Source organism: Hemiscyllium ocellatum, chromosome 26 (genome assembly GCF_020745735.1).
Source record: "Hemiscyllium ocellatum isolate sHemOce1 chromosome 26, sHemOce1.pat.X.cur, whole genome shotgun sequence".
Classification (NCBI taxonomy): domain Eukaryota; kingdom Metazoa; phylum Chordata; class Chondrichthyes; order Orectolobiformes; family Hemiscylliidae; genus Hemiscyllium; species Hemiscyllium ocellatum.
In genome coordinates this window covers 54,416,711-54,435,132 of record NC_083426.1, presented here as the reverse complement: position 1 = coordinate 54,435,132, position 18,422 = coordinate 54,416,711, and the positions used below count along the sequence as shown (strand labels likewise).

The window sequence follows — 18,422 nt, the reverse complement described above, 5'->3', positions numbered from 1 at the left end:
GGTTCTTTACAAAGAGAGTTGAGAGAGCATGGAATGCGTTGTCAGCAACAGTTGTGGAAGCGAGGGCATTCGAGATATTTAAGAGACTGCTGGACATGCATATGGTCACAGAAATTTGAGAGTTTGTACTTTAGGTATCCCTTCCAAGAGGATCAACGGTCAGCACAACATCATGGACTGAAGGGCCTGTTCTGTGCTGTACTATTCTATGTTGACATTAGATCTGAATGTAGATTATGAATGCAATGGATAATAAGAATTTAATAACATAATGCTGGAGTCAGATGAAGACAATACTGCTGTGTTGGGCAGCATAATGGTTAGCAGGTTCAATTCCACGCCTAGGCAATTGTCAATGCAGAGTTTGCACATTCTCCCAGTGTCTGCGTGGGTTTCATCCAGGTCCTCTGGTTTTTTCCCAGTCCAAGGATGTGCAGGTTGGGTTGATTGGCCATGCTAAATTGCCTATAGTGTCCAGAAATGTGCTGACTAGGTGGATGAGCCAGGGAAATGCAGGGTTCTAGGCATAGGGTAATGGAGGTGGGGAGTACTCTTTGGAGGGTCCGTGTGGACTCAATGTGGCGAATGGCCTACTTCCACACTGGGATTCTATGATTTTTTGAAATGGAAAGAGAACATTTCTACACATGAACAGTTACGTATGTTACATTATTATAATACAAAAACCTCTTTTCTCATGTTCAACTGATGCAGCACTTGTTACCTATCATTTCTTCATTTAAACTCAATTACTAGTTTTAGATCAGGCGCAAAAATTATCCAAAACAAAGGTCTACATGTACAAGTATGATATAGCAAACCCTATTTTAATTCTAAGGTAACCTGAAAAACGTCCACTTCTTGAAGCCAGATTTGAGCCTTCTCCATAGCTTCCTTCAGAGCAAAGACATGTGGCAAATATGCAGGTATAGCTTCCCCTTCTTCCAAGGCAGCCGATAGGGTTGTCAAAGAGTGTGGAGGTCTGCAGAAATAAAAGACATTTGTTAAAAGGATCGAATTAATTCAGACTGTTCTCAGTGTTTAGGAACCCTGATTATCCGGCATTCGGCTAATCAAATGCAGGATAATCGGGGTTCTGAACAAGATCACAAAAGGTCCCGATGCGTAGCTATGTTATCTGGCATAGATTGTTCGGCATTCGATTAACCGAACAAAATACTTTCCCACACTGTGCCCACCACCAAGCGAGTGGTGAGGCAGTGGAAAGAGAAAATGCTACCCTAAAAAATAAATTGACAAAATGTTGTGAGGAACTAGGGGTGCCATGGAAAAAGCACATTCAATTGTGCTGACGTATATGAGATCTAGAAGGAAAGGAAGAGCTAATCTTAGCCAGTTTGAGATTTTGTTGGGTAGGCCGCCCAATACAGGAATTGACCCAAGACCCAAGGTAAGACAGATAACAGGTCACTGAGGATGAGATGTTGTGTTCCTGTATGAAACACTCTACACTTTTGTCTGAAATACAGAATCAAGTGAAAGCAGCACTAGCCCAACCAGCAGAAAGGAAGCTGCACGATCTAGAACCTGCAGACTGTATAGTGGTGAAAGACTTCAGGAGGAAAAACTGGAAAGCGAAGAGTTGGCTGCGGCCATTTAAAATGCTCCCTACAACACAGACAGCTGTTAAGATCACTGATTTTAGCTATCTGGCTCTGTAGATTTTTAAAAGTCTGGCTCTATTTTTTGTTGTCCTGGTTGCCATAAAATGACAAAAAGGGGGAAAATGTAATGGAAAATTAACAAAATTAACATTTACTCTGAAACACATTTATTCTGATCTGAAAGACAATGTTTTACTAAATTTAAAACTTTCTGACACTTTGCTGAAGTCTGCAGTTGAGTGATAGCTTGCCTCTGCGGAACTTTGTAAACATTCAACAAGAGAAAAATATAGGAACAGTATGTCCACAACAAGGGACTGAAAAGAACAACTCAAATCTTCACACAGTCTCCATTCAAGCTGACGAAGTTTTTAAAAATTGTCTTGCTTTGCTGCGTGTGGACATTCATCTCTCTCAATGCAGTATAGTTAGTTTGCCTTCACGAGACTATGTTTTTCCAGAAGTCACTCAAAAGGAGGCACCTAAGCCATCCTCTCTCATTCAAACTTTTAACATCTTCAGTTGGTCCAAATTATTAGTGGTGCATTCATGGCTGAATGCTTTTACTTGCAAATTGATAAGTGGTTTTCTCTGTATTTTTTCTAACAAGCAAAACTTTAAAACAGGAAATGGGTTTCTGAGGTGCAAAATTTAAATACACCCAACTCTGCCAGTGCCTATTGATCTCAGCCAAAACCCAAAAAAGGATAATTGTAATTACCAACAAAATATTCCAGCTGAATTGATTGGCAAAAGTGTAGAAATATCATCTTTCAATTTTGTCTTTTAAGAACCAAACTCATTCAAATTTCTTCTGAAAACACATTACGCTATGCTTAAACGTGCTAGGTTTTTTTTGTCAACAAGGCAAGCATCAGAATTGGAAATTTTCCAAATTCACAATCTCATTCCCATCCTGGAAAAGTCCATCTGTTATATTTTTGGGTCAGGAAGACTGGAAATACAGTAAAATTGAGACCAGCACTTCCAGGGGCAGCTTGTTGCAACCAGTCACGGTAAGGCGGCCATCTCCATTCTACAGGGATATTGGCTCAGTTGCAATCCTTATCCATCACATGCCCCCTCCATTATCTATCATATCCCTTCTACCACCCAATGCATACTTCATAACAATAGCATTTACACTATACTGAGCCAATCAACCACTTCTTAGTCATTGAAATGCTCCTGACACTGGCAACACAACTTAACACCCTTCAAAAATCACCTCTGAAAATAACTACCCATCTCAACTCCAAAATGTTAAACACAGAGTCATTCATATTATCAATGACAAAAGACTACATCGCTATAGAGTCAGAGCGTAAAAAAAGGCTCTTAAGCCTACCAAGTTTACGCCGATCAATGAACACCAAACTATAATAATCCCATTTACCTGCACTTAATCCATAAACTACTCTACACTGGCATTTTAAGTAGTTACCGAGATGTTTCTTAAATGTTGCAATATTACTGACTGCCACCACCCTCTTAGGCAGCATGTTGCATATCTCTATCACCCTCTGGGCGAAAACAGTTTTCCTCAGATCCCCTTTGAACCACTTACTCCTCACTTAAACTTATGCCCTCTTAAGACATGTATGCCATGGGGAAAAGATGCTTATGATCTACATGGTCTCTGCCTCTCAGTTTTGTCTACCTCATTCAATACCCTCTTAGCCACCTCAGCTCACGGAAAAACATAAACATCCAATCTCACATCATAACTGAGACTTTCCTTCCAGGCAACATTCTGCCAAATCTCCTCTGCACCCTCTCCATTGCAATCACGTCCTTCCGAATGGCGTGGCAACCATTAGGCATACAATATTCCCTCTGTGGTCTGACAAATGCTCTATGAATTTGCAACAAGTCTTCCCTGCTCATATATTAAACGCCCCGGCCAATGATTGCAAGCATCCCATATACTTTCTTCACCACCTGTGCTGACACCTTCAGGAATTTATGGATGTATGTAGCAAGGTCCCTTTCTTCCACAGTACTCCCTAGAGATGTACCACTCATTGTGCGAATCTTTCCTTTATTAGACATCAAAATGCATCACCTCACACTTATCCAGATTAAATTGATCAGCTGGTGAATGGCAGATGCAATGTCAGTTTCCAGTAAGAGGGCAGTGAAGTAGGGCTTCTGAGCCAAGCGCTCATTTGTTCGGTTATTTTTCTTTTCGTTTCTATTCTTTTCTTCCCTTTTATGGGCTGTCGCAGTACCTGGTGGCATCAACATTGGACTGCCACGTGAGGATTCATTGTGGAGAGAGGAGTGTAGACAGGATGGCAACGAAGAGTAGTGAATTCATTCCAGCGGTGTGGTGAAGAGACTCATGCCTGGCCGCTAGGCACACAGTGGAGCACTTAATGAGGACTGTAAAGTTGAACACTTTTCTTTTATTTCTTTATTCTTTGCCAAACAGTGGCAACACTACACATCACTTTTCTCTGTATTGTGTAACAAAAAACGTGACAACAGATGAATAAAGCAAAATATCAAAATTTAGCCAGAGACCAACCTCCTATCAGCATCACCACCCATTTCCATGTCATCTGCAGACTTACTCTGTCTAACGTCAACATTCACATCCAACTCATTTATGTACATAACTAACTACATGGGTCCCAACAGCAATTCCTTTAGTCTACCACTGTTCACAGGCTTCCAATCACAAAAACAGTCTTCCACCCTTTGTCTCCTATTGGATCCAGCTTGCCAAGTTGTCTTGGATCCTATGAGCTCTTACATTTTGGACAAGTTTTAATGTGGGACCTTATCAAAGGCCTTACTGAAGTCCATGTAAATCACACTAACTGTACTGAACTACCCTTATCAATATATTGTCACCTCTTCAAAAAACTCAAGTTAGTCAGTCAGGATCTCTCTCCAACAAATCTGCGGACTCTGATCAATTACTGCCTTTCCAAACAATCATTAATCCTCTCCTTCAAAGTTTTTTGCCAATAATTTCTCAACCACTGATGACAGACTAACTGGCCTGTAATTACCTGGCCCATCCCCCTGAGCTTCTTCAATAAAGGAGCGACATTAGCTATCCTCCAGTCATCCAGAACTTCACATCTGGTTAGCAAAGTATTAAATATCTCCATCAGGATGCCAGCAATCTTCTCCCTTGCCTCCCATAGTAGCTTGAGATGTACCTGATCAGGCCCTGGGGATTTACTTACCCATTTGCCCACTAATACCTTCTCCTTATTCATCTTAACATGTTCTAAGACCACACCATTCCAAATGAAACCCTTGGCTACAATATCTTGTTCCTTTGTGAACACAAATGAGAAATATTCATTTAAGACCTCATCACGTCCATTGCTCCTTTGGTCTTTTAATATCGTCCACTCTTTCCCTGCTAATCCTTTTGTTCTTAGTATACTCAAAATACTTTGGGATTTTCCTTAATCCTTTCTGCGCCTCAGTCGTCCTAATTTCTTTAAGCAACCCCTGCAATCCTGAAGGACCTCTCCTGCTTCTAATGTTCTGTAGAAATGTTTCCTTCTTTTTCTTTCTTGCTATCCCTGGACATCCAGAATTTCCTGAATTTGCTGCTTTTGCCCTTCACCTTTAGAGCATACTGACCCTGAATTCTCACTATACTTTTTAAAAGATTCCCACATACCAAATTTAAACTTCCTGAAAATTGCTGCTCCCAGTATATGCAGCCAAATCCCATCTAATAATATTGAAATTGACCTTCCCCTCCAATTCAAAGTGCCATTCAACTGATGCGATATATTGAACTAACCTAGATTGCTGCTAAGTCTTTAATCACATAGAATGGGTTGTAGGTTTTGATTCATTCACATGTAACTCCCAGAACTTCTTTCATGTCACATTCCAGAGTTATCTTTAAGGTCTTATATTAAAAAAGTGACATCTCAGCTTAGACAATGCATTAAAAAGGTGTGAGGTTAGAGCCAACCTTGAGTCAGACTGGCTCTATTTCCAAGATAGGAATTTCCAAGATACAAATTCACCCCATTGACTCTGAAAACTTGTACTTCCAAATAAACCTGCTGGACAATAACCTGGTGTTGAGTGATTTTTAAGCCTGGTCCATCCTATTCCAACATCAGAAACTCCAGATCATCTCTAAGACAACATATCTACTGGTATAAAAAGCTCTCCTGCATGCACTCTAAAAATTCAAACCTGTCTAATCCTTTCACACCAAGGTAATTCCAGATAGTGGTAACCAAATTGAAATCCTCTACTACTCTACAGATGTAAACATGCAAGTATGGAAAAGGTGCTTCAAAGGAAGATCAAGGAAAGCTTTTAGAAATATGTGGAGAGGTAAAGACAAAATGCCACTCAGTAGGTATGGAAATTATAACAGAGGACAAAGAAATTGCAGAAGAACTGAAATACTTCGGTATATCTGTCAACAAGGTAGCAGAGTAGGACAGTACAGCCAGAGCTCATCCACTTTTTTTTCTCTTCCTCCCAGTGATGGTTTTTTTCCTTCTTCTCCATTTTAGCCCCCTTCAGCTCCCAGCCTCCATTGGCAACCTCCAGCAAGGAGCAATGATCCTCAGCCATTGACAACTCCTCCCAGCATTGGCAAGGCAACCCCCAGCTTGATGCAGTGGCCTCTTCTCATTGGGTCGCCTGCCATGGTGTGATGACCTCCCAATCTGGCACAGGAGCCGTCACCTATCAGGGCTTCCTGTGCTGCCTGGCAATCTTCTAGCCTCCTCCTGTGGGGGCCTCCCAGCATGGCGTGGCCACCTCCCTGTCTAACGTGGCATCCTCAGTGTGGCATGTCACCAGCATGATATGGAGCAAGGGCCCAGTGCAGAATGGAAGCTAAGTGCCAGTGCGGTCTGCTGTACTATACTCTTTTCTTAATGCTTGATATTTTGCTGCATTTTCTAAAATCTGTAACAAAAGAAGCTATACCAAAGTACTGTCATATCTAAGCGCTGTAATTGGCAACATATAAACCTTTCACTATATTGTATTCATTGAGTATGTGTGACAATCAAAGCTATTCAATTCGCTTTTACAAACAAGGTCACAAACAAACTCCTAGAAATTTTAGGGAACAAAAGTCTCATGACAGGGAGAAATCAAAGGAAATCAGTATTAGCAGTGCTAGGGAAGTTAAAGTGTGACAAATCCCAGGTAGCTAATCTACATCTTCGACTAAAGGGAGTGTAATTGGAAATACTGGATGCATCAGTAATTATCTTCTAAAAATTCTATAGACTCTGGAGCAGAGTGGATTTGGTAAGTGTAACCCATCTACTTAACAAGGGAGGGAGAAAAAAAATAACAGAATTACAGACCAGTTAGCCTAACATCATTCGTGGGGGAAGATGCTAGAGTCGATTATAAAAGATGCAGTTTCAGAACACTTGGAATGCATTAACAGAATTGGAGGAAACCAACATGGACTTATGAAAGACAAATCATACTTATCAAATTTACTGGAGATTTTTTGAGGATGTAACTAATAGGTAAGGGAGAACCAATGTATATGATGTATTTTGAATTTCCGAGGGCTTTTGATAAAGTAGCGCTTTAGTTGTTAGTGGACAAAATTAAAGCACATGGAAATTGGTGGAATATGTTGGCATGGATTGAGAACTGATTGACAGTCCATTAAACTGTGGAACAAATGGGTCTTTTTCTGGTGCAGGCAATGATTACTGGGAATCGTAAGCATCAGTGCTTATGTCTCAGATTTTCATGATATATTTTAATGAGTTGGATGAGGGAACCAAGCATGACATTTCCAAGTTTAACATTGGATACAAAAATGGGCAGGATTAACAATTGTGAGCAGGTTGCAAGTAGGCTCAAAGTATTTTGACAAGTTGAGTGTGTGGGTGAACACATGGCAGATACATTGCATTGCGGTTAAATATAAACTTATACATTTTAGTGAGGGAAGAAAAGGTACAGCAAGCAATTAGAAGGCAAATACATCGCTGGCCTTCATCATATGAAGATTTGAGTTCAGATTCTTACCTGCTATTACACTGGGCCTTGGTGAGTTTCGGATTCCCTACAGAAAGGAGAAACTTGCAATAGAGGGAGTGCAGCAGAGGTTCATTAAGCTATATCAGGGACGAAAGGGCGGTCCTCTGAGAAGAAATTGATTCAAAGGGCCAACTGCTCCTCCTTATTTGTACATTAAAGATGATGTGCCTGCGCTCCCTGCAAAATCCTTAAACAGGCAAGTTTGAGAAGCAACAAACCCAAACCAGCAGACAAAATGCACCCAGAAACCCTCGCCACTCTCCCCTACATCAAAGGCATCTCAGAAATGACTGCCAGACTACTCAGACCCATTGGCATCATGGTAGCCCACAAACCCACCAACACACTAAAACAGCAGCTAATGAACTTGAAAGACTCTATATAGACAAGTAAAACTAAATGTAATTCACAATATGCCATGCAAAAACTGTACCATCACTATATTGGACAAACAGGCAGAAAACTAGCCACCAGGATACATGAACATCAATTAGCCATATAAAGACATGACCCTCTCTCACTAATGTCCTTGCATACAGGTAAGGAAGGACATCACTTCGACTGGGCCAACACATCCATTCTAGGAAAAGCCAAATAGACATGCACGAGAATTCCTAGAAGTATGCTATTCCAACTAGAACTCTATCAAGAAACACATTGACTTGGATCGCATTTACCACCCCCTGAGAAAAAGAACAGGAAATGACATCACCAAACCAAAGAAACCCAAACATTTAAATAGAAAGCAGAAAACATCAGTAGTGCTTCATCTGAAGGCTCACTGATGATGTTACCTAGTATGGTGACAAAATACCTGAAAATGAACTTTCCAGCTCAGCGGGCAAACCTACATCAGATCTTTAAGCAGGGTTTTAATAAGATAACAAACAAGAGCAGCAGCTGAGTGTAATAAACTAATAAAGCAGTTAAAGAATCACACAGTACAAAAATGATCCTTCAGCCCATCAAGTCTGTACCAAAAACAAAATTAACTATTTAAACTAATCCCACAGAACCTGGCTCATAGCTTCAAATAGGACGACATTTCAAGTGTGCATCCAGGTACTACTTAAAGGTTTGAGACTTCCTGCCTCTACTAACCTCCAGACAATATATTCCAGATCTCACCAGCCCAGAGGTGACATTTGCTTCCTCAATCTAAACCTCTTGCCCTTTTTAAAATGGCCAACCTTTCAACTAAGTGGAACAGCTGTTTATATCCAACTGTTCAAGCCCTGAAACGTATACATCTGAATCAGATCTCCCCCTCAGACTTCTCTGCTCAAAAGAAAGTAACCCAAGCTTATCCAACTCTCTTCATAGCTAAAATATTCTATTCCGAGCACCATCCCTGTGAACCTCCTCTGTACCTCCTCCAGTACAATCACAGTCACATTCTTCCTATAGTGAGCAACCAGGAGTGCACACAGTATTCCAGCTGTGGTCTAACTAAAGTTTTGTGCAGTTCCAAAATAACCTCATAATTGTGGAGCAGCCCGGTGGCTCAATGATTAACATTGCGGCCTCACAGCGCCAGGGACCCTGGTTCTATTCCAGCCTTAAGCAGCTATCTGCATGGAGTTGGCATATTCTTTCAATGTCTGTGTGGGGTTTGTCTAGGTTCTCCCACAATCCAAACATGTGCAGGTTAGGTGAACTGGCTGTGCTAAAATGCGCACAGCGTTCAGGGATGAGAGTGTTAGGTGTATTATAGGGGAGGGAGAAATGGGTCTGGGTGCATTACTCTTCGGAAGCTCAGTGTGGACTTGTTGGGCGGAAGAGCTTGTTTCAACACTGTAGGGGCTCTAAAAAAAAATTCATGCCTTACCTGATAAAGGCAAGTGTTCCATATGCCAAAACCATCCTATTATCCCATCCTGCCTCCTTCAGGAATTTGTGAACAAGCACCTCAAGATCCCTCTGAGTTTCCTAGTGTCCTGCCATTCAGTGAGTACTAGTTTTGCTAAATCTTCCATTGTTCATCAACTCTCCTTTATCAGAATTAAACTCCGACTGCAATTGATGTATCCACCTGATGGATCCATCCATACCTCCCTGCAATCCAAGAACATCTTCCTCACTATTAAATTCTCAGTCAATTTTTGTGTCATCCACAAACCTATTATCTATGTGTCAATGCAAAAAAGTCTTCTGAATACATTAAGAAAATCTGCCTATCTCTACACCTTTAACATGATGACTATCCAATTAATATCGAGGGGTGGGGGAAGAGATGAAACCCCATTTCTAATTAACATATTATTTTTGCTTACTTCAGAGGCTGGTACACATATCACCATCTCTATTGCCTGCTCACTATATGGGGATTAATAATATACTTCCAGCAATGTGGCTACCCCTTCTTTTATTCCTTAGCTCTTGCCACAAAGCCTCATTTGAAGACCTTCCAAAACATCAGCAACTGACTAATTAATAATGCAACACCTCCTCCTTTAAACCCTCTCCACTCACCTGACTATCTTATACCCCAGAATGTTAAGTTGCCATTCCTGCTCCTGCCTAGTATCACAACTCCACTTGTCAATCCACATCCTTAACTCATCTGTCTTACTTATAATACTCCTAGCATTAAAGTAGAAGCCATCCAGCATCCCTTTCGTCCTTGAACTCAAGATAGCTGAACTCCCTCTGTATGGGTTCCTTTAAGATAGTATGCAGTGTCCCTATTGAACCTAGGTTGTGCATCCTCCCCTGCCAAACTAGTTTAAATGTCTCCTAACAGCACTGGCAAACCCACCCAGAAGAATGTTGGTTCATTCTGGTTCAAATACAGACAATCCCATTTGCATAGGTTGCATCTTCCCCAGAAGAAATTCTAAAACCCTCCACCGTGCATCAACTCAAGCCAGTCATTTCTGTATTTGCCAATGCATAACCTTTGTTAATTCCCTGGTTTAAATCCACTGCCTAGCACCCTGAATTCTTGATGAAAGACCTAATCTCTCACATTCTGCCTACACCATTGGTACCACAACTTCTGACTTATCACCTCTCTCCTTCAGGATGTCCAACAGTGACATTGTTGACCTGGCAACAGGACAGCAACACACAAATCTGCATCGGAGAAAAGCTGGTCTGTTGAAACCAATTCTCCTGTAACTGGGTCAGATGGGATTTTTTTGTAAGAGCACATGTAAACAGCAAATAAATGCAAAACACTGAATGCTGGGGATCCAAAATAAAAACAAGTGTTCTGGAGAAACTCAACAGGTCTGGAGCAAAGATGCTGGCGACCAGAGGCTGGCACAAAGCAGCAGCAGTGGCCCAGTGCAGCGCGTGACCACGTGGAGGCCCCCTACACTGGTCTACTGCAGACAGTCTTTGGAGGGAGACTATGATACTTGTCTTTTTAACTTTGCTTCTTGTTTTTCTGATTTATGGTTATACTGTATAAGCTGTAACGTAACTTTTATTTCCTTCATTTCTCTATTCTGCAACTTAGGATTATACCTAGGTACCTTTGTATCTAAGATGGCACTGTACGTGGTGACTTATAAACTTACTTGAGTATGTTAATAAGCTAATAAAGCTAATTCAGTCTGGCAGCGTCTATGAAGAGAAAAGCAGAATTAATGTTTCAAGACCTCTTCTGCAGAGTTGATATATTATAAATACATTCCTTTTGTAGGAAAGTCTAGGACCAGCAGGCATAATCTTAGAGTAAGAGGTCATCATTTTAAGAAAGAATTGAGGGGAATTTGTTCTCTCAGAGAGTAAGGAACCTGTGGAATTCATTAGACGACGAATGTAGACTGTAGACAATGGGTTGTGATGTATATCCAAGGCCAAGACAGAGAGGTTTGTGTCAGCAAGGGAATCAAGGAGCATAGGGAAAAGTCAAAATGGTGTTGAGGGTTATCAGATCAGCCATTATCTCATTAATTGGTGTAGTAGAATCAATATGCCAAATGACCTATTTCTGCTCCTACATCTTTAAGATCTTAAAATAGCTACTGGTGACAGAGTAAATAAATATATCATTGAATAAATTAAGTCACAAATTGAAAGAAATTAAGGGTGGCAGGAGAGGTGGTGTGCTAAGGCTGGAAATTTCCTGGATACAATTGTGACCCAAGGCAAACATCAGCAGCAAATGTTTGAAGTTGAGCAGTTTCGATCCAAGGCATCTTGCGGGGCAAGTCATCTGACTGTGTACCAGGGTACAGTATAAGGATCTACCTTCTGATCTGGACAGTGTTCAAGGACAGGAGTGTATAACTGCAAATGAGAAAGGTAAGGGCACATTGTGGGTAGAACCCTCAACATTCACAATCATCTAACAAGTCGGAGGTTCTTTTAGGTGGTTTGGATGAGAATGGGGACTGTAGGTGTAGAAGTAATTGACTATGGCACGATGGTACAGGAAACTATTCAAGTGAAGGTAGACAAAATGAACGAGTGGCAAGCTGGAATAGTATAGTCAGAAGGACCACCACTGTTCTCTGCAGTGAAGTGCATAATTCCAGGCAACTGTGTTGCCTGTTTGGTATAAGTGTTCAGGACATCTATTCCAGGCTAGAGAGGAAGGGGAAGGATTCAGTCATCACGGTCCATGTAGATACTAACAACACAGGCAGGACGAAGTGCAAAGTGCATAATTCCTGTTGATGGGGCTCTGACAGCAGTAGAGGAAAACGGCTTCTGTATTGTTGAGACAATCTTTACTTAAACCAGGCTAGGGCCAGTGTTGTTGTAAGCTGCATAACTAAGGGAATGGAGAGGACTTCACACTGAATGGTAGTGGCAATGGATCAAATTTGGGAAGATAAATAGTAAATCAAAGAGGAATCAAGGCCAAGAGAACACAATCAATAATCAGGAAGTGATACTATGACAGGAAGAGATAGAGAGCTTTCAAAGCTAAGAATAAGTCAACAAATAAGGCTAGAGGTTACAAGAAGAATAAAAGGGCGAAAACTAGACATTTGAAAAAATACAGACAAATACAGAGCAATAATAATCTGGTAGTCACCGTGGAAATGTGTCTGCACATTTACATAGAGTGATACAGGACACTTAGGAAGCACGTGAAACCAGGAAATGGTGAAGTGGAGGACACATTAGATAATGACATTATTAGCACAATCTTTGTTCAGAAAACCAAAATGCGGAAATAGTTGTGGCAGAAATGAGAAACAAAGGTAGAAACAGGTCACTTATGGAAGTTATGTATAGGCGCCATAACAGTAACCAACTGCTAGGGTGGGAAATAAAAGGAATAAAGTAATGAGGGCTTGTCAGAAAGCCATAGCAACTTTCAAAAACAAATGGGAAAAGATAGCACTCATGCAGAGTCCATATGTTTTCAGCATAGTTTCTTAGAACTGCTCGAAATTGGGGCCAACCAAAGAGCAAGTACAGTAGAGTTTAGAAGGGCAAAAGATAGCCTGTTTGATCAGTTGAAATAGACAACACCTTGAGGCTTGACAAAGCAGATATGTTGGCTCGATGGCTGGTTTGCAATGCAGAGTGAACCAACATTTTAGGGGGTTCAATTCTCACATTGAGGTAACCTTAAAAGGACTCTGGTTTAACCAGAGGGTCACAACGCAAATGAGTCGGCAGTTTTATGGTCCAGTTGAATTATGAAAACTACCTTTTACCCAAATAGCCCTGGCAATTAAATTCCAAAATGCAATTGTTTTAAATAATTGTATTTAAGTAATAGGGTGGCATGGTGGCTCAGTGGTTAGCACTACAGCCTCTCAATGCCAGGCACCCAGGTTTGATTCAAACCTCTGATGGCTGTGTGGAGTTTGCACATTCTCCCAGTGACTGTGTGGCTTTCCTCTGGATGCTCCAATTTCCGCCCACAGTCCAAAGATGCGCAGGTTAAATGAATTGAACACACTAAATTGCCCATAGTGTTCAGGGAGGTATAGGTTAGGTGCATTAGTCAGGGGTACATGTAGAATAATAGGGTAGGAGAATGGTTCTACACTTTTTTTTAAGCATGCATACAAGTAAACAATTGTATATGGGTGCTGTAACTGACCATATCATTCTAAAATTCCACTGTTAGAAATGGCTAAAAAGCCCAAGGAAGCTGGTAAATCTTGTGAACAATAGCAGCCATTTTAAACAACCAAAGTCAAAAGTAATTTTTAGCAGTATATAATTCATGTCTCCATTGGTCTTTTTAAAATCTTTAATCAGTATAAAATACAAAAGTGGAATTGAGAGTAATAAAATCAGCCATGATTGACAGGCTAAATGGTCTACATTTGCTCATGTGTTTTAATCTTATTCCATTACACTGACTCATGCCTTTAAGATGCTGGATAGACTTTAACAATTCAGGAAATGAATTACTTGCTGCAGGATTCCTAACCTCTGACTTGGCATATAATCACTGGCTACAAGAGTTTGATGAAGGGCTTACATCAAAATGTCGATTCTCCTGCTCCTCGGATGCTGCCTGCCTGCTGTGCTTTTCCAGCACCACTCTCTTGACACCGGCTACAAGAGTTTGTCCAGCTCAGTTTCTGGTCAATGGTAATGGGGGATTCAATAATGGTAATACAACTGAACATCATGGGGCAATGACTTAGTTTCTCTCTTGTTGGAGATGGTCAGTGCCTGGCACTTGTGTGGCATGAATGTTATTTGCCACTTGGCCTATGTCTGGATTAGGACATGGACTACTTCAGTATTTGAGGAAGTACAAATGGTGCCAAACATTGTGCAACCATCAGCAAACATTAGTTCTGAATTATAATGGAAACAATGTCATTGATGAAGCTGTTTAGAAATGGAGCAGATACACGGAGGATCTGCTCCAAACATGACCTGGAGCTGAAATAGTTGCTGTCAGACAGCCACAACCATTTGCTTATGTGCAATGTATATCCTGAACCAGAGAATGTTTTGGTTTCCATGACTCAAGTTTTGCATGGATTCTTTGATGCCACACTTATCAAGGCAGCATTTGACTGTCTCTCATCTTTGGAGTTAGCACTTTTTCCACATTTGAATCAAGACTGTAATGAGGTCAGAAGCTGAGGTGCCTTGGCATTCTGCAAAGTGAGCGGGTTACTAGTAAGCAAGCATTCCTTGACAGCACTGTTGTTCTGATCGAGAACGGGACAATAGGATTTGTACCGCTTTTTGTTAACAGGAGCTACCTGGGTAATTTTCCATATCAGCGGGTGATTACTAATATTGTAGTTACATTGGAACAGATTGACTAGGAGCACAATGAGTATGAGCGCGTAGATCTTCAATCTTAATACTAGTATTTCGTCATGGCTTATTGCGTTTGTAGTATCCAGTGTCTTCAACTATTTCTTGATATCATGTGCAGTGAATGAAAATAGCTGAAGGCTGGCAGCCATGATCATAGAAACAGAATCCCTAAAGTGCAGAGAGGGGCTATGCGGCCCATCGAGTCTGCACTGACCCCCTGAAAAGCATCCCACCTACATACCTCACATTCCTACATTCACCTTAGTTACTTCATCTAGCCTGTACATCTCTGGACACTAAGGAAATATAGCATGGCCAATCTACCTAACCTACATATCTTTGGAACGTGGAAGGAAAATGGAGCATCCCACAGAAACTCATGCAGCCAATGGGTGATTGGAACACCCAACAATGGAATCAAACCAGAGTGTCTGGCACTGTGATGCACCAGTATTAATGCTATCCCAGAAGCTGGTGATCCCCAGAGGAAATAGATAATTAATTTAACTTGGTATTGCCATATTTTTTTTAAAAACGATATCTTGGGCTTCTCCATCATTTAGGAATACCTCTTCCTCCAAGTGAGTTGTTCAAATGACCAGTGCGTTCATGGCCAGATGTAGCAGGACTGCAGACCTTATAGCCGATCTGCTGGTTAAGAATTACTTAGTCCTGTATATCATTTGCTACTTCTGCAGTTTGGCACTGAAGTTGCAAGTGGTCCTGTGTTATAGCTTCACCAGGATGATAACTTTACAAAATATGAATGATTGCTGCTCCAGACATATTTGTCTAGACTCTTCAGTGGACCAGAGTTATCTCCTAGCTTGAAGGCAATGGTAGAGTGGAAAATCAGTGATGCCAGGAGGTTGCAAATTCCCATAATACAATTTGTGAATACAATAGTTAATAGAATGCTCATAATTGCCATGGATGTCCATTGTTGAGTTGTTAGATCTGATTGAAATCTATCACATTTAGCAATTTCATCTGCAGCACAAAAGGTTGGTGACGATGAAGTCCAGTACATTTTGCACTCGTTGGCTTCCTCACGATCTACCGAAGACCCAGTCCAGCAGCTATGTCCTTCAGGACTTGACTAGCTGCTACTCTTGGTGATGGACATTGAAGTCCCCATCTAGAATACATTCTGCACCCTTGCCACCATCAGTGCTTCGTCCAAATGATGTTGACATGAAGGAGCACTGATTCACCAGCTGAGGGAGTACAATGAGTTAATCAGTTTTCTTTGCCAATCTTTGATCTAGTGCCATGACACATCAAATCAAACCAAATATGGCACCTACATTTAAAAAGCTTCCTCTGCATTTAGGTTTTGTTACAGCTTATTGGAGAAGAAGGAAGGAGGTCAAGCCTCACTATTCTCAGTTGTTACAAATGCTAAAGACATTTAAAAGTACATTCCATTATTAGACCCAAATTGACAGCAAACATGGATTAGGTTTCTATTCTTGACAGAAATTGCTGTTTATTATAAGTAAATAATTTACAGCTACAGGTAATCAATTATCAACCATCAGTATATAACTCCACTAAATAAAACTCTAACCTATTATAAATTTTCTCTTATACAGAAACATTGGGAAAAATACATGGATGTTATGGGTGAAAGAAAAAAACAACAGGAAAGCATTTCAGTAGTCTCTGCTCAAATGGATCTGCTGAGATGGTCTTTTTGCAAATCAGAAAGCTGTATCTCAGTTTTGCTTCTACTGGTTTGTAGAGGATAGAGGGTAGTTGGTTTACATTTAAAATATTAACATTTTTAATAATGAAAAGTTATTTTACAGCAACTGAATGAAAAATTAATTGGTCTTCAGGCGTGAAGTAGTTATTACTGCAGAAAACAGAGCTCCTGAGCTAGGGGAGGTCTGAAGACTTCCTCCCATCTTGTTCAAGACCCAAGAATCAATCACAGTTGTTGGCAGCCAAAAGGCCTTAGTCATTGATAACTGGTCACTAATCCAAAGACCAATTAGCTGCTTGTTCCTGGCTGAATATCTATTTGCACACATCCTTCTGCTCCAGATCATCTGTAAACTACACTTCAACTACTGCTTGAACCAGGAGCTGCGTAGAGACTGCTTACAATGAGTTCAGGTTACTTGCATTTAAAAACTGCTGTCATCCTTCAGCAATCCTTGCTTTTTAAAAAGTTCTTTTTCCATTCCACAATCAAAAAATACAGAAAAAAAAAGAGATTTGGACTTTACACTTTCTATAAATGGCACACTAGCTGTAATGTATACTCTGTACAGGATACATTGCAACAACTAAGCTTGCTTTCACAGTAACACCTACCCCAGTGACCTTTACCACTAAGAATAACATTAATATCGTGGAATTCCCATCCTGACAATGAGCATATGCCATTGTTACTGATTCAGTGCCAAGTCAAAATCCTGGGATTCCTGGTAACACTTTGATTAAAAGAACCCTGCAAGACCAGTAAGAAGACCTATAAAGAAAATCAGAGACATAACAGGAAACTAAGTGTTTGGTTGGAGAGTATTTTCCTCTTTTCTGTCAAAACTTGGGACATTCTTTTCAAGGTAGGAGTTAGAAAATTAAGATTTTACATTGTGTTTATATAGTAGCAAGCGAATTAATGGAGGTTAAACTCAGCAGGTCTAATTATATTACATTAATAATTCAAATAGGGCACGAGCTAGATGTTAAGAGAAAATCCTTGTGTCATAGATGGTATCTGTGACTTGTTGCTTGCAATTCCTGCATCATTTGGAAACTTCTGGATATGTTACGCATCTCAGTGACTACATTTAACATTTCACCAAGTGCTTCTGCTCAAGCCTGTGATTTCCAGGACTTAGAGGCAAAATAGCCTCACTGCAGAGCTTAGGTAGAATGACTGTTTCTTGGCTTGTATGCTCGCAGAGTGGTCTGCTCACTACCTAGAAGAGCTCAGGATAATAGATGGGTGGCCATCAAAAATAATTCAAAGAGGCAATAAGTATGACAGTCTTCAGGACATATGCAATGCTTCAACAGAGTCAGAGTCAACTAGTGGAGGCTGCTGGAAGTGTTGTACCATGAAAAGTTGTAGTCAAGCACACAGGCAATGGCCAAGTTGATAGCTTAGGTGGTTACATCAAAGTGAAGAAATATAGTTGCAGTAGTAGATTCCAGATTCAGGTGGACAAATAGGTATGAAAATGTGTTGCTGGAAAAGCGCAGCAGGTCAGGCAGCATCCAAGGAACAGGAAATTCGACGTTTCGGGCATAAGCCCTTCCTGATGAAGGGCTTATGCCCGAAACATCGAATTTCCTGTTCCTTGGATGCTGCCTGACCTGCTGCGCTTTTCCAGCAACACATTTTCAGCTCTGATACTCCAGCATCTGCAGACCTCACTTTCTCCTCGGACAAATTGGTATATCTGTAATCAGATTGCAGCATGTTGCCTCAACTCTACAAGGAATAAAGGCAAACCGAGCACAGGAAACTCTGTAGTGGAAACATGAGCCAAACATTCCATTGGTACCAAATGTGTACAGCAAAGAAAAAAGGCAAGCATCAGGTCCCTATAATCAGGT

General features: G+C 40.8%; 1 protein-coding gene across 2 annotated transcripts in view; it reads right to left on the bottom strand.

The window, feature by feature from the left end:
* The window catches only part of LOC132828478 (lysine-specific demethylase 5B-like), a 215,027-nt gene that overhangs the window by 49,592 nt on the left and 147,013 nt on the right, over positions 1-18,422 (bottom strand). For both annotated transcript variants that reach the window (XM_060845644.1, XM_060845645.1), the window contains exon 20: positions 844-982. In XM_060845644.1, coding sequence (XP_060701627.1) covers positions 844-982 — 139 coding nt within the window. The remainder of the gene's footprint in view (positions 1-843; positions 983-18,422) is intronic.